The sequence below is a fragment of the Taudactylus pleione genome, unplaced genomic scaffold (genome assembly GCF_031769625.1).
Source record: "Taudactylus pleione unplaced genomic scaffold, aTauple2 ptg000618l, whole genome shotgun sequence".
NCBI classification, from domain to species: domain Eukaryota; kingdom Metazoa; phylum Chordata; class Amphibia; order Anura; family Myobatrachidae; genus Taudactylus; species Taudactylus pleione.
In genome coordinates, this window is record NW_028285020.1 from 1,709,695 (window position 1) to 1,725,793 (window position 16,099).

A 16,099-nucleotide genomic window follows, 5' to 3' on the forward strand; every position below is an offset into this window, starting at 1 on the left:
ATGTATCACTGGGGGGTGTATGGAGAGCAGTACATATAGGGGGTACATGTCACTGGGGGGTGTATGGAGAGAGGTACATATAGGGGGGTATGTGTCACTGGGGGGTGTATGGAGAGCAGTACATATAGGGGGTATGTGTCACTGGGGGGTGTATGGAGAGCGGTACATATAGGGGGGTATGTGTCACTGGGGGGTGTATGGAGAGCGGTACATATAGGGGGGTATGTATCATTGGGGGGTGTATGGAGAGCGGTACATATAGGGGGGTATGTGTCACTGGGGGGGTGTATGGAGAGCGGTACATATAGGTGGGTATGTGTCACTGGGGGGTGTATGGAGAGCGGTACATATAGGGGGTATGTGTCACTAGGGGGTGTATGGAGAGTAGTACATATAGGGGGGTATGTGTCACTATGGGGTGTATGGAGAGCGGTACATATACGGGGGGTATGTGTCACTAGGGGGTGTATGGAGAGCGGTACATATAGGGGGGTATGTATCACTGGGGGGTGTATGGAGAGCCGTACATATAGGGGGGTATGTGTCACTGGGGGGTGTACGGAGAGCGTACATATAGGGGGGTATGTATCACTGGGGGGTGTACGGAGAGCGTACATAGAGGGGGTATGTATCACTGGGGGGGTGTATGGAGAGCGGAACATATAGGGGGGTATGCGTCACTGGGGGGGTGTATGGAGAGCGGTACATATAGGGGGGTATGCATCACTGGGGGGGTGTACAGAGAGCGATACATATAGGGGGTATGTGTCACTGGGGGATGTACAGAGAGCGGTACATATAGGGGGTATGTGTCACTGGGGGTGTATGGAGAGCGGTACATATAGGGGGGTATGTGTCACTGGGGGGTGTATGGAGAGCGGTACATATAGGGGGGTATGTGTCACTGGGAGGTGTATGGAGAGCGGTACATATAGGGGGTATGTGTCACTGGGGGGTGTATGGAGAGCGGTACATATAGGGGGGTATGTGTCACTAGGGGGTGTATGGAGAGCGGTACATATAGGGGGGTATGTGTCACTGGGGGGTGTATGGAGAGCGGTACATATAGGGGGGTATGTGTCACTAGGGGGTGTATGGAGAGCGGTACATATAGGGGGGTATGTGTCACTGGGGGGGTATATGGAGAGCGGTACATATAGTGGGGTATGTGTTACTGGGGATGTATGGAAAGCGGTACATATAGGGGGGTATGTGTCACTGGGGGGTGTATGGAGAGCGGTACATATACGGGGGGTATGTGTCACTGGGGGGTGTATGGAGAGCGGTACATATAGGGGGGTATGTGTCACTGGGGGGTGTACGGAGAGCGTACATATAGGGGGGTATGTATCACTGGGGGGGTGTATGGAGAGCGGTACATATAGGGGGGTATGTATCACTGGGGGGTAAACAGAGAGCGTACATAGAGGGGGGTATGTATCACTGGGGGGGTGTATGGAGAGCGGAACATATAGGGGGGTATGTCACTGGGGGGTGTATGGAGAGCGGTACATATAGGGGGGTATGCATCACTGGGGGGGTGTATGGAGAGCGATACATATAGGGGGTATGTGTCACTGGGGGGTGTACAGAGAGCGATACATATAGGGGGTATGTGTCACTGGGGGGTGTACAGAGAGCGGTACATATAGGGGGTATGTGTCACTGGGGCTGTATGGAGAGCTGTACATATAGGGGGGTATGTGTCACTGGGGGGGTATATGGAGAGCGGTACATATAGGGGGGTATGCATCACTGGGGGGGTGTATGGAGAGCGGTACATATAGGGGGGTATGTGTCACTAGGGGGTGTATGGAGAGCGGTACATATAGGGGGGTATGCATCACTGGGGGGGTGTATGGAGAGCGATACATATAGGGGGTATGTGTCACTGGGGGGTGTACAGAGAGCGGTACATATAGGGGGTATGTGTCACTGGGGGGGTATATGGAGAGCGGTACATATAGGGGGTATGTGTCACTGGGGGGTGTATGGAGAGCAGTACATATAGGGGGGTATGTGACACTAGGGGGTGTATGGAGAGCGGTACATATAAGGGGGTATGTGTCACTGGGGGGTGTATGGAGAGCGGTACATATAGGGGGGTATGTGTCACTAGGGGGTGTATGGAGAGCGGTACATATAGGGGGGTATGCATCACTGGGGGGTGTATGGAGAGCGGTACATATAGGGGGTATGTGTCACTGGGGGGTGTATGGAGAGCGGTATATATAGGGAGGTATGTATCACTAGGGGGTGTATGGAGAGTAGTACATATAGCGGGTATGTGTCACTGGGGGGTGTATGGAGAGATGTACATATAGGGGGGTATGTATCACTGGGGGGTGTATGGAGAGAAGTACATATAGGGGGTATGTGTCACTGGGGGGTGTATAGAGAGCGGTACATATAGGGGGTATGTGGCACTGGGGGGTGTATGGAGAGCGGTACATATAGGGGGGTATGTATCACTGGGGGGGTGTATGGAGAGAGGTACATATAGGGGGGTATGTATCACTGGGGGGGTGTTTGGAGAGCGGTACATATAGGGGAGTAGGTGTCACTGGGGGGGTGTATGGAGAGCAGAACATATAGGGGAGTAGGTGTCACTGGGGGGGTGTATGGAGAGCGGTACATATAGGGGGGTATGCATCACTGGGGGGGTGTATGGAGAGCGGTACATATAGGGGGGTATGTGTCACTGGGGGTGTATGGAGAGCGGAACATATAGGGGGGTATGTGTCACTGGGGGGGTGTATGGAGAGCGGTACATATAGCGGGGTATGTGTCACTGGGGGGTGTATGGAGAGCGGTACATATAGGGGGGGTATGTGGTACTGGGGGGTGTATGGAGAGCGGTACATAAAGGGGGTATGTGTCACTGGGGGGTGTATGGAGAGCGGTACATATAGGGGGGTATGTATCACTGGGGGGTGTATGGAGAGCGGTACATATAGGGGGTATGTGTCACTAGGGGGTGTATGGAGAGCGGTACATATAGGGGGGTATGTGTCACTGGGGGGTGTATGGAGAGCGGTACATATAGGGGGGTATGTATCACTGGGGGGTTTATGGAGAGTGGTACATATAGGGGGGTATGCATCACTAGGGGGTGTATGGAGAGCGGTACATATAGGGGGGTATGTATCACTGGGGGGTGTACAGAGAGCGGTACATATCGTGTACATATCGGGTGAGTATTATATAATCGTGCAGAGTAGGGGGGAGTTCTACCTATATTAGTGGTTATGCTGTATATCGCTGGCAGCGGCAGTAGGCAGGTACCATGCCCTTAGTTAGCTCATTGTACGATGCCCCCTGTCAGTGCTCAGGGTAGGGGGGAGCTGCGCGCTCTGCCCCGTTATACTGCTAGTCTGGGGGAATTCCCAATATATAATATACTGGTCCCGGAATGGCGGCAGAGTGACTATAATGATGTCAGAGACTCACCCATCGCGCTTTCTCCATTCTCCGCTGATCGGCCTCCAGCTGCGCCTGCTGCTTCCTATGGAGATACAAGAGGTAAAGCATTGGGGTGAGTCAGAGCTCCATCACATGACATAGCAGCAGCCAATCAGTCACCTAATATTATTATCGCTTATTTCTTCTTCAGGGTCCATAGGGGGTCCACAGGGATGACCTTGGGGTATAGCTGTATCTGGATCCACGGGCACTACGCAGTTAAAAACTTTAGCTCCCAGGATGCACTGGGTCCATCCTCCTTTATACGGTACCTTACCCCCGAGGCACAGGCACCTCAGAATAAGTTGGTGCCCGGCAGCCATCCCTGTTTAGCGGCTCCTCCCCTCAGCTCAGATCTGGCGTCGCGGAGCTGTTCTCTTCCAATGACCACTCCCCCTCTGAGGTCTACGGCGGCCATCTTTGTTCATAGTGGCAGCGCAGATCTCCCAGGCTTCACGTGGACCAGTCTCCCTGTGTATCTCTCCCCTGCTAGGACAGTGTACACAGCACTATAGCCCTCCCAGACACTGACTCTGGGCAGCGTCCCTTGTATACCTCTCCCCTGCTAGGACAGCGTACACAGCGCTATAGCCCTCCCAGACACTGACTCTGGGCAGCGTCCCTTGTATACCTCTCCCCTGCTAGGACAGCGTACACAGCGCTATAGCCCTCCCAGACACTGACTCTGGGCAGCGTCCCCTGTGTACCTCTCCCCTGCTAGGACAGTGTACACAGCGCTATAGCCCTCCCAGACACTGACTCTGGGCAGCGTCCCTTGTATACCTCTCCCCTGCTAGGACAGCGTACACAGCGCTATAGCCCTCCCAGACACTGACTCTGGGCAGCGTCCCGTGTGTACCTCTCCCCTGCTAGGACAGCGTACACAGCACTATAGCCCTCCCAGACACTGACTCTGGGCAGCATCCCCTGTGTACCTCTCCCCTGCTAGGACAGTGTACACAGCACTATAGCCCTCCCAGACACTGACTCTGGGCAGCGTCCCTTGTATACCTCTCCCCTGCTAGGACAGCGTACACAGCGCTATAGCCCTCCCCGACACTGAATCTGGGCAGCATCCCCTGTGTACCTCTCCCCTGCTAGGACAGTGTACACAGCACTATAGCCCTCCCAGACACTGACTCTGGGCAGCGCCCCCTGTGTACCTCTCCCCTGCTAGGACAGTGTACACAGCACTATAGCCCTCCCAGACACTGACTCTGGGCAGCGTCCCCTGTGTACCTCTCCCCTGCTAGGACAGTGTACACAGCACTATAGCCCTCCCCGACACTGAATCTGGGCAGCATCCCCTGTGTACCTCTCCCCTGCTAGGACAGTGTACACAGCACTATAGCCCTCCCAGACACTGACTCTGGGCAGCGTCCCTTGTATACCTCTCCCCTGCTAGGACAGCGTACACAGCACTATAGCCCTCCCAGACACTGACTCTGGGCAGCGTCCCTTGTATACCTCTCCCCTGCTAGGACAGCGTACACAGCGCTATAGCCCTCCCAGACACTGACTCTGGGCAGCGTCCCCTGTGTACCTCTCCCCTGCTAGGACAGTGTACACAGCACTATAGCCCTCCCAGACACTGACTCTGGGCAGCGTCCCCTGTGTACCTCTCCCCTGCTAGGACAGTGTACACAGCACTATAGCCCTCCCCGACACTGAATCTGGGCAGCATCCCCTGTGTACCTCTCCCCTGCTAGGACAGTGTACACAGCACTATAGCCCTCCCAGACACTGACTCTGGGCAGCGTCCCTTGTATACCTCTCCCCTGCTAGGACAGCGTACACAGCGCTATAGCCCTCCCAGACACTGAATCTGGGCAGCATCCCCTGTGTACCTCTCCCCTGCTAGGACAGTGTACACAGCACTATAGCCCTCCCAGACACTGACTGGGCAGCGTCCCCTGTGTACCTCTCCCCTGCTAGGACAGTGTACACAGCACTATAGCCCTCCCCGACACTGAATCTGGGCAGCATCCCCTGTGTACCTCTCCCCTGCTAGGACAGTGTACACAGCACTATAGCCCTCCCAGACACTGAATCTGGGCAGCATCCCCTGTGTACCTCTCCCCTGCTAGGACAGTGTACACAGCGCTATAGCCCTCCCAGACACTGACTCTGGGCAGCGTCCCTTGTATACCTCTCCCCTGCTAGGACAGCGTACACAGCGCTATAGCCCTCCCAGACACTGAATCTGGGCAGCGTCCCCCTGTGTACCTCTCCCCTGCTAGGACAGCGTACACAGCGCTATAGCCCTCCCAGACACCGACTCTGGGCAGCGTCCCCTGTGTACCTCTCCCCTGCTAGGACAGTGTACACAGCACTATAGCCCTCCCAGACACTGACTCTGGGCAGCATCCCCTGTGTACCTCTCCCCTGCTAGGACAGTGTACACAGCACTATAGCCCTCCTAGACACTGAATCTGGGCAGCATCCCCTGTGTACCTCTCCCCTGCTAGGACAGTGTACACAGCGGTATAGCCCTCCCAGACACTGACTCTGGGCAGCGTCCCCTGTGTACCTCTCCCCTGCTAGGACAGTGTACACAGCACTATAGCCCTCCCAGACACTGAATCTGGGCAGCGCCCCCTGTGTACCTCTCCCCTGCTAGGACAGTGTACACAGCACTATAGCCCTCCCAGACACTGACTCTGGGCAGCGTCCCCTGTGTACCTCTCCCCTGCTAGGACAGTGTACACAGCACTATAGCCCTCCCAGACACTGACTCTGGGCAGCGTCCCCTGTGTACCTCTCCCCTGCTAGGACAGTGTACACAGCACTATAGCCCTCCCAGACACTGAATCTGGGCAGCATCCCCTGTGTACCTCTCCCCTGCTAGGACAGTGTACACAGCACTATAGCCCTCCCAGACACTGACTCTGGGCAGGGTGATTGTAGGGAAAGGTGCAATGAGTATTACTTACATCGTATGTGACTTTTGCTAGTGCTGCCTGTCTGTGCTTTATTTCTAAAACTGTCAGTCTATACCTATCCCTTTCCTTCTCCGACAGCCCTGACAGGTGTGTGTGGGAAGGGGCTTTTCTTTGATCTCACTTATATAAATTCAGGTATTTGTGAGGTCGGTCACATACGGTTGTGTGCTACACGGTACCATATCTGTGGACCTGTGTGTTGCATGCTTGTGGGTTCCCCAGTTGATGAGCGCTACCAGACTTCCCATTTTATACATATATATATATATTTTAATTTAGTCAGCCATGTCTGACAAGGAAGTCGAGCGCTCCGCTGCTCCCACTCGGCTCTCCTGCAGGGGAGTGTAAGGAGGAGTTATCACAGGATGGGTTATCAGTTGTCTGGTCCCTCCAAGCCCCCAAATATGGGACAGGACCCTCCTTGGGCATTGTTTTCTCAGGTGCTGGCCTCCATTGCGGATTGCCTGGCGGTCCCGACCGTTCTCCCCCATATGGGGTTACCCCCAACATCCATCCTCCCCTCTCAGGGTATTCCGCAGTTACTGCAGTCTACTCCTGGGCCTCAGACAGTAACTCCCTATCAGGGGTTACCGCTCTATATTCTGTCTCCTCCGGTGACTCAACAGTGTTGCTCCCTTCCAGGGACTTTCGCAATCTGGTCAGCCACCTTGGGTGGATGTGTTCTCTAGTTCAGTCCAGAGTTTAGCGGCCTCATCTTCCGCCTTTTAGACCATGCTAAAGCCTCAGGAGGCATCTAAACGCCAGGTTATGTCATCCCAATCTAAGCAACTGTCAGACACGGATGCGTCCTCGGATGATGGGGAAATGCCTGAGGCGTCTGACTCTGATTCCCCTGTCCGGGAGGTGGAACCTAAATCTTCTATTAATGTGCCGGCATTGGTAAGGGCGGTTCGATCCATTCTTGACATAAAGGATGACGTTCCGGCCCGTAATCCAAATACCCGAATTTCAAACAGGCAAAAGTGACTTCAGCAGTCTTTCCTCTCTGACCAGCTGACAGACCACATGGCGGAGGACTGGCAATCGCCTAGTAAGAGGTTTCAGCCGCAGAAACGTTTAGCTTCTAGTTATCAGTTTCCTGCAGGTCATTGCAAAAAGTGGGAAACTCCGCCTGCGGTAGATTCTCACGTTACTCACTTAATCACGATGCTACACTGCCTATGCTTCCATTCCATCCCTAAATTATTCCACGGACAGGAAGGTGCAGACTTGCTTGAAATCAATTAGAAAAGTGATAAGAATATTCTATGGGCAAATCCCTTTTATTTCTGTGCTCAGTATAACCCCCGCCCTGTACAAGCACCTGTGCTGTCATTAAGCCGATTTGAGCGACCACTGTATTTTTTGTTTGCAGTTTGGAGGCATGAAGGGAGCCAGCATTGGGAGGAGGTGCTGGTCCTTATAGTGCCATTAGGAGGTTTCTGGGGTACCTCCAAGGTGAGTCAGCTCTCAGCTTATATATGTACTGTTATTATGCAATACATTAATTTGTAATTATATGACCAAGAGTGGGTGCTACCATTATGTAGCAATAATTATTTTGGGGTGAGCGTTTGGGAGTGGGGCCCCCGAGGTTGTTCTGGCTGGGTCTTTTTCAGGCATCACCACTTAATTCACATAGAATATTTTTAGCACTTCTCTATTTGTTTGTTTATTATTTATGTCATTTTAATTCTTTCACATTTCATTAACACTTATTGATTTATCCTTACACATCTATTCCTTACACTTCACTATCACCTTTTTCCCCTTTTCGTGTGATGCCCTGGGTATGGTCCTTGGCTGGAATTTTTTGGGGTACCTTGCTACTCGGACGTGAACCCCTTAATGTTAGGGACGCCACTACAGAGGAGCCTTGACGATGGCCTGGCACTTATTCATATATTTGCAAATGTATGTAACCAATACCTCTGAATCTCTATTATTATGTAGGATTTAAGTATTTTTTGTTGATTTTGCTGCAGTGTGCTGGGGGGCAAATCCCTTTTTTCTGTGTTCAGTTAAACAGACCTACCTGAGTGATTAATAAGACGGAAAGTCAGATTATAAATAAGCATCACATAATATGATGTTATAACCTGTATATTAGACTGTGTAACAGAGGGTGTAATAACCTGCATATTAGATTGTGTGTCAACGTGTGCAATAGATGGCGTAATAGACTGTTATACCGTGTTATAGACGGTCTAGATACTTTCGTACCTGGTATAATGACATGCAGGGTTGCCATCAGAAATTGTGGGGCCCAAGGGAGAGGGAGGGCATGGATTTATTTATATATATATATATATATATATATATCTATAGCCTGCGTGCATACATCATATAGCTATAGCTTGCGTGCATACATCATATATCTATAGCCTGCGTGCATACATCATATATATATATATATATATAGCCTGTGTATACATCATATCTATAGCCTGCGTGTATACATCATATATCTATAGCCTGCATGCATACATCATATATATATATATATATATATATATATATATAGCCTCTGTATACATCATATAGCTATAGTCTGCGTATATACATCATATAGCTATAGCCTGCGTGTATACATCATATCTATAGCCTGCGTGCATACATCATATATCTATAACCTGCGTGCATACATCATATATCTATAGCCTGCGTGCATACATCATATAGCTATAGCCTGAGTGCATACATCATATATCTAGAGCCTGAGTGCATACATCATATAGCTATAGCCTGAGTGCATACATCATATAGCTATAGCCTGCATGTATACATCATATATCTATAGCGTGCGTGCATACATCATATAGCTATAGCCTGAGTGTATACATCATATATCTATAGCCTGCGTGCATCCATCATATAGCTATATCCTGAGTGCATACATCATATAGCTATAGCCTGAGTGCATACATCATATAGCTATAGCCTGAGTGCATACATCATATAGCTATAGCCTGAGTGCATACATCATATAGCTATAGCCTGCATGTATACATCATATCTATAGCCTGCGTGCATACATCATATAGCTATAGCCTGAGTGCATACATCATATAGCTATAGCCTGCATGTATACATCATATCTATAGCCTGCGTGCATCCATCAGGAGAGGGTGTGTGTGCTGTTGCTCCTGCTCTACTTCCGTGAATGTGTGAGAGGGAGGTTCCCCTGCAGGCTTCCCCAGGAAGGCTGCCTCTGCCTGGGGGAAGTATTTTGGAAAGTGTGGCTGTAATCCTGGTGCGGCCTATACAGCTTATTTCTGTGGCTGTGTGAGAGGGAGGTTCCTCTGCAGGCTTCCCCAGGAAGGCTGCCTCTGCCTGGGGGAAGTGTGGCCGCTGCTCTGGGGCAGCTTATTTGACCTTTTTTGGCTTATGGACTGCCGTTTACTTGTTTTCCATATTGAGGATTCCCCCCCTGTGGGGCTAGTGACTGTACTTGGCTGGGGAGGCATAAGGAAAAATGCCTAAGACCCCTAAGAAATCCAAATCCCGGGTACATGTGGCCGCGGGGCTGTCTGGTGGACCAGATAGAGCTGGTGGGTTAATACTAGCTGAGCCTATCCAAGGTCTGCCGGAGGAGGCTCCGGATGTAACAGCGGTGCCTTCTATGGAGGTAGCGGGGAATGAGCCCTGCTGTGGGTATGGAAGAGGCGGCAACAGCCGCGATGTGTCCGCCGGAATCTACAGCCGCGAGTGTCCTGGAGGCGGTGAGAGTGGGGGCACGTGATCTGGAAGGAACCGGTCAGGTGACCCCGGCGTCAGGGACTCTGCTCCCGGCGGGGAGTGACGCTGGTGAGGGGGTTCGAGCGGGTGCTGGGGGGACGACACAGGCTGTGTAGGCCCCTTCTAAGTTTAGACCAGGACAAGTATGTCTTGTGTGAAGAAAATGGAGGGGTTCTGTTGGTGGCAACAGAGGTAGTGGTGCCAAGGGTATGCAATCGGGAAGCCGACTGCCTAAATACCGGCAGCCGGCTTCCCGACTGTCATATCCCGGCAAGGGTGAAATGCCGGGCGTCTAGATGTAGACGCCCGCATTTCTCCGAAGCCGGGAGACCGGCGCCCGGCATCACGATCGTAGTGATGCTGGGCGCTGCGGGGGGGGGGAGGGTTAGGTTTAGGGCTCCCGGGGGGGAATTAGGGTTAGGCACCCCCCGGGAGGGTTAGGGTTAGGCTAGGGGGAGGGAGGGTTAGGGTTAGGCACCCCCCCGGGGGACTTAGGTTTAGGCAGCGGGGAAGGGGGTGGTTAGGGTTAGGCACTTAGAGGGGGGATTAGGGTTAGGCACTTGGGGGGGAAGTTAAGGTTAGGCACCCCTAAGGAGGGTTAGGGTTAGGGGGGTTAGGTTAGTTTTTACTTATCCTACGGACGATCGGGATTTCCAGCACTGTTGGGCTTCCGCTGCTTCGAACTCTGCTCATATCGGGCTGCCGCTGACGGGAATCGAACCGCCGGCCGCATACCCATTCCATGCCAAGTACCCCGGAAGACATTGTGCTGGATTATGGATGGGGGAACCCTGGGAAAGCAGGACCCTCTGGTTTACTGGAGAGTGATCTCCTGAATAATGAAGCCCGGATGGGGTTGCTGGAACCCACTAGTAGCATGGCAGAAGGTGATCTGCGGCAGAATATGGTGGATAGTGGAGAGCAATCCTCAGAGGAAGAAGTAGTGATGGATGTGTACGCTTCTTATAGTATTGAAGATATGCGGAAGGAAACAAGGAGGATAAGTGCAAAAATCAACAATAAGAGAAGGAAGAAAAGGAACTCTGGGCATGATTCAGAGCCGGTCCGTCGTGCGCATGCGCGAGACCCGGATAGCCAAGGGCAAGCAGTCGCTCCGGGTCTCGCACCAAAGGGGGCGTGCTGTCGATGTTGAGTGACAGCACGCCCCCTTTGGTGGGCGAGCCGGGGGGGGTGGCTGCCCAGACGGAGGCGTTCCCATGAGAACGCCTACCGTCTGGGGGCGGCCCCACTGACATCACAAGTGATGTCAGTGGGAGAGCTTTCGGTTCTGTTAGAGCCGAAAGCTCTCTGGGGCTTGCGGCGACGAGACCCTACCACAAGGGTTTCGGCGCAAGCCCGATGGTCGCGATGGCAACCCATAGCAATGCGAGCGGCCAGGAGGCCGCTCCATAAGAAGAAAAAAAAGACTCCTTGATTCAGAGCGAGCGCTCTGTCAGAGCGTCCGGCTCTGAATCAGGGCCTCTGGCTTTAAATGGGAGCGAGAGGTGTTGACAGAGGAAATTGATGCTCTAGAGAAAACGTTGGAAATTGCTAGGAGGAAATTATTTCATCTGAGAGAAAAGAAGCCAAGTTGAAAAACTTGCTCCCGGTTGGTGAAAAGATGATGGAAAATATGGCGGCGTCATTAGTGGAGAAGAATTTAAATGCAGCGTCTGATGAAGAAATAGAAGTGTCAGTGGAGCTGGAAGTCCCAGAGAAAATGGTGGGGGAGTCCCAGATGGTGGTACAGGAAGCAGGGCGCGATGAAAAGGGAGATCATGATGCCGGCTGTTTGGCGAGAGACGATGCATGGGGTGCTCGGATGGGAGGGTATATGTCCTAGAGGCCTCATGTGAATCAGTCCCGCAATCAGAAAAGGCAGGTGGCGTAGGGGAACAGGCGGGTGCCAGTTCCAAAGGGCGTGAGGAAGCCACTGATATAGAGCTTGTACAAGCGGTGGTACTAGCTGAGAGTAGCATGGAGGGGGGCCCCAAAGACGAGTCGGCCGTTGTTTGTAATTTGCAGGCAGCTGGGGAGACACCTGGGGTCGGTCCCTGTGAAGTGCAGGGCGCTAACGTTATATGTCGGAGAGCGTTGAGTACGGTGGAGAGGGCGCAAGGTATGCCGGTGTTGGATATGGATAAGGTTTATAGCGCGGAGAAAACGGTGATAGAGACTATATATGGTGACCAGATGTCCGTTCCAATAAGGGCAAAGAAGGCAGCTGAAATAATCGCAAAGGACTTTGCATCTTGGACTTTGAGATCGGCTGGTGGTGGTGATACGGGAAACAAGGAAGTGTCAAGTGGGATATCATATGCAAACATGGTGTCTAGGCACAATACTAATGTACAGCAAGTTGTGAATGTGGGGTTTGGGAATGTGGGAAAATGACGGAATCTCATCCAGTTTAAGTGGGTGGGGGAGGGGGAGGGCCCAAATACTGAGGCATTTTTGAAAATGATTTTTGCTATGGGTTTTGCTGCTAGTGATCTTTATGCTTGTATACACCCTGTAAGATCCCTGATTATGATGTGAGTTTTTTATCGTACCAGGGTTTACAAGATTTTTGGGAGGTATGGCAACCATATAGAAATCCTTATAAGATTATGTTGCAAGTTTAATTACTCATCAGAATAAAGTAAAAATTACTGTTTTGGTTAGAAACGAATCATTGCCACCAGAGGATATCTCCTTCTGGTTATCAAGGTACTGTGAATTACAGTCCGATCTGGTCAAATCGGGTCATACGTTGGGGGTTTGGGGTGGTGCTTGGGAAGCTACGGTTAAGCTACGTTTGGTGAATAATGGTATGATACATGTTCCCTCGGCTGCCTACATAGGACGTAATAGAGTGCAGTGCTTCTATCCTGGGCAGCCGAGGACGTGTTTTAAATGCAGTGACTTTAGGCACCTCAGTGGGGATTGTGATGTGACCAAATGTTCTTTGTGTGGTAAAATTGGACATGTGTCAATGTTATGTAACATGGTGAGGTGTAACCTGTGTGGAGAGGAAGGTCACCCATATAGCAGGTGTCCTAAAGCTAGCCATAACATAGAATCGCGGCAACTTAGGCAAGAAAAGGCAGCAGTAAGCGTTGTTGAAAGCCCAGTAGTAGTGGATAAAGTGGTGTCGAAGGAAAAACAAGGGAGTAGTGGAACAAGTAAGATAAACGTAGAGGAGGTGCCTTTTGAGGTGGTAATAGGGAAAAAGAAAAAGAAAAAAAGGAAAAATGAGGAGCAAATAGTCTTGTCAAACCGGTTTGATGTCTTCACATCGGACGAAGGTGAAGAGATAGTTAGGGATGGAGAGGAGTTTAGACTGGTTTCAGGGAGAGGTGGTAGAGATGCAAAAAGAAGGGCTAAGATTAGGATTGCACAAAATAGTGATCGGCAGGAGGAAGCAGTACAAATGTTTGAGGAATTGGCCGTAGATGTGCCACGATTAATGTGGCTTCCGTGATTTCCGAATGTGCTCGTAAAATGGCCTTTGATTTTGTCAGCACGGTTGAGATTGATTTTGTTATTTTTGCAGGAGACTCGGATTAGTAAATTGGATCTCCTCCATAGGGCGAAGCAGGAGTGGAGGGGAGGTCCTTCTTACTGGTCTCTTGTCGCCAAGCCATACGGTGGGGTGGCAGTTCTTTTTACTGATATGGTAACTGTGCACAAGGTTATAGAGTTACAAGCAGGCAGATGTATGATTTTGGATGTTAACATGAAGGGACAGGATCTTAGGTTAATTAATGTCTATGGTCCTCAGTCACAATGGGAGAGGAAATGTCTCTTCATGGAGATAAAACCTTATCTTTTTTCGGCCCAGCAGGTTATCTTTGGTGGTGATTTTAATACCATAACTAGGCCAAAAGACAGAGGAGGCTCAAGGAGACCTCTGGGCTATGACTCTAATTTTTTAGTTAGTATGGCTAGACAGGCGGGACTGGTGGATGTGCATATTCATCACTCCCCGGACCTCACGGGTTTCACTTTCTTTAGTGACAATCATAGGTCTAGGATAGATAGGTTTTTTGTTAAGGAGACTTCAGTAACTTCATCTTTAGGGGTGAGGTTGGTGGAGTTCTCCGATCACGGTTTTCTCACAGTAGCTTTGAATACCTCAGGAACCCCTCAGAAAGAGCGGGGTCTTTGGCGTTTGAACTCAGAGCTTCTAGAAATAGAGGGAGTTAGGCAGTCCTTTGGGGTCTTCTTTCAATCTCAGGAGACGCTTCTGGAGGCTGGTTGAAGTAGGTCGGAGTGGTGGGAGGTGATCAAAAAGAGAATCTAAAAGTTTTTCCGTGGTCTCATAGCTAAGAGAAACTTAATAAAGAAAAAACAAGAGATATGGTAAGAACTTACCTTTGTTATCTCTGTTTCTACGAAGTCCATAGGGTCCACAGGGTGACCTTGGGGTATAGCTGGATTCTGGATCCTCGGGCACCACAGAGTTAAAGCTTTTAGCTGCTCCCAGGATGCACTTGGGTCCAACCTCCCCTATACCCCGCCCCCGAGCCACAGGCACCTCAGTTGGTAAGCAGCCCAGGCCGGAGGAGGAGACGAAACAGAGAGAAGGAAGACTGGAACACACAAGAACCATACTCACAGAAATGGGAGACGGAAAACCGGTGACCAGTCACAGAGCCCATATGAAGCCAGGTGCGTCAGGGCGGGTGCCCTGTGGACCCTATGGACTTCGTAGAAACAGAGATAACAAAGGTAAGTTCTTACCATATCTCTTGTTTTCTACTTCAGGGTCCATAGGGGTCCACAGGGTGACCTTGGGGATGTCCCAAAGCAGTCCAACTAAGGGCGGGGACGCTCCTGTGCTGATAGGAGAACCCGGCGCCCAAAGGATGCATCCTGAGAGGCAAAGGTGTCAAACGCATAGAACCTCAAAAAGGTCTGAATGGAAGACCAGGTGGCCGCCTTACAGAGCTGAACAGCAGAGGTGCCACGGCTAGCAGCCCAAGAAGGGCCCACGGACCGAGTGGAATGAGCCTTAACAGAGGCTGGAACAGGTAAACCCTCCTGCATATAAGCCTCAATAATAACAGAACGAAGCCAACGGGCTAGAGTCTGTTTGTTGGCAGGCCAACCCCTCTTGTGAAAACCAAAGAGGATAAACAAAGAATCCGACTTCCTCACAGAACTAGTCCGGTCCACATAAACCTGGAGTGCCCTTACAACGTCTAAGGAAGTCTCCCCAGCCGAAAGATCAGGTGACTGAAAGGCTGGTACAACAATTTCCTGATTAATGTGGAACCTGGAAACCACCTTAGGCAGGAAATCAGGACGAGTGCGAAGCACCGCTCTGTCCTGATGAAAAATCAGAAAAGGGGGACGACAAGAAAACGCCCCCAAATCTGAAACCCTCCTGGCAGAAGCAATTGCCAAGAGGAAAACAGTTTTAAAAGTTAGCCACTTGAGCTCCACTGACTCCAAGGGCTCAAAAGGAGGACCCTGTAAGGCCCTAAGAACCACCGCCAAATCCAACGGGGCCACAGGTGGCACAAAGGGAGGCTGGATTCTCAAAACACCCTGGAAAAAGGTGTGTACGTCCGGCATAGCAGCGATCCTGCGCTGGAACCACACCGACAGACCAGACACGTGTACCTTCAGTGAAGAAAGACGTAATCCTAAGCCCAAACCGGAATGAAGGAAAGCCAGAATACGCGAAACTCGGAACACCTGGGGATCATAGTTTCTGGCCTCGCACCACTGAAAGTAAGTGTGCCACACTCTGTGATAGATCCTCGCGGAAGCAGGCTTGCGCGCCCTCAGCATGGTGGTAATAACGGAGCTAGAAAAGCCCCGAGACCTCAGGACGGCTGTCTCAAGAGCCACGCCGTCAAAGATAGTCGACCCAGATCCGGGTGAAGACAGGGCCCCTGAGACAACAGGTCCCGGCATTAAGGTAGGAGGTACGGAGCGTCGATGGACAGGCTCCGCAGATCGGAGTA

General features: G+C 51.3%; 1 protein-coding gene across 1 annotated transcript in view; it reads right to left on the bottom strand.

The window, feature by feature from the left end:
* LOC148479678 (uncharacterized) overlaps positions 1–16,099 on the bottom strand; it is a 180,657-nt gene that overhangs the window by 22,792 nt on the left and 141,766 nt on the right. Inside the window, exon 8 of the mRNA XM_088454470.1 lies at positions 3,451–3,505. Within this exon, the coding sequence (XP_088310596.1) occupies positions 3,451–3,505 (55 nt within the window). The remainder of the gene's footprint in view (positions 1–3,450; positions 3,506–16,099) is intronic.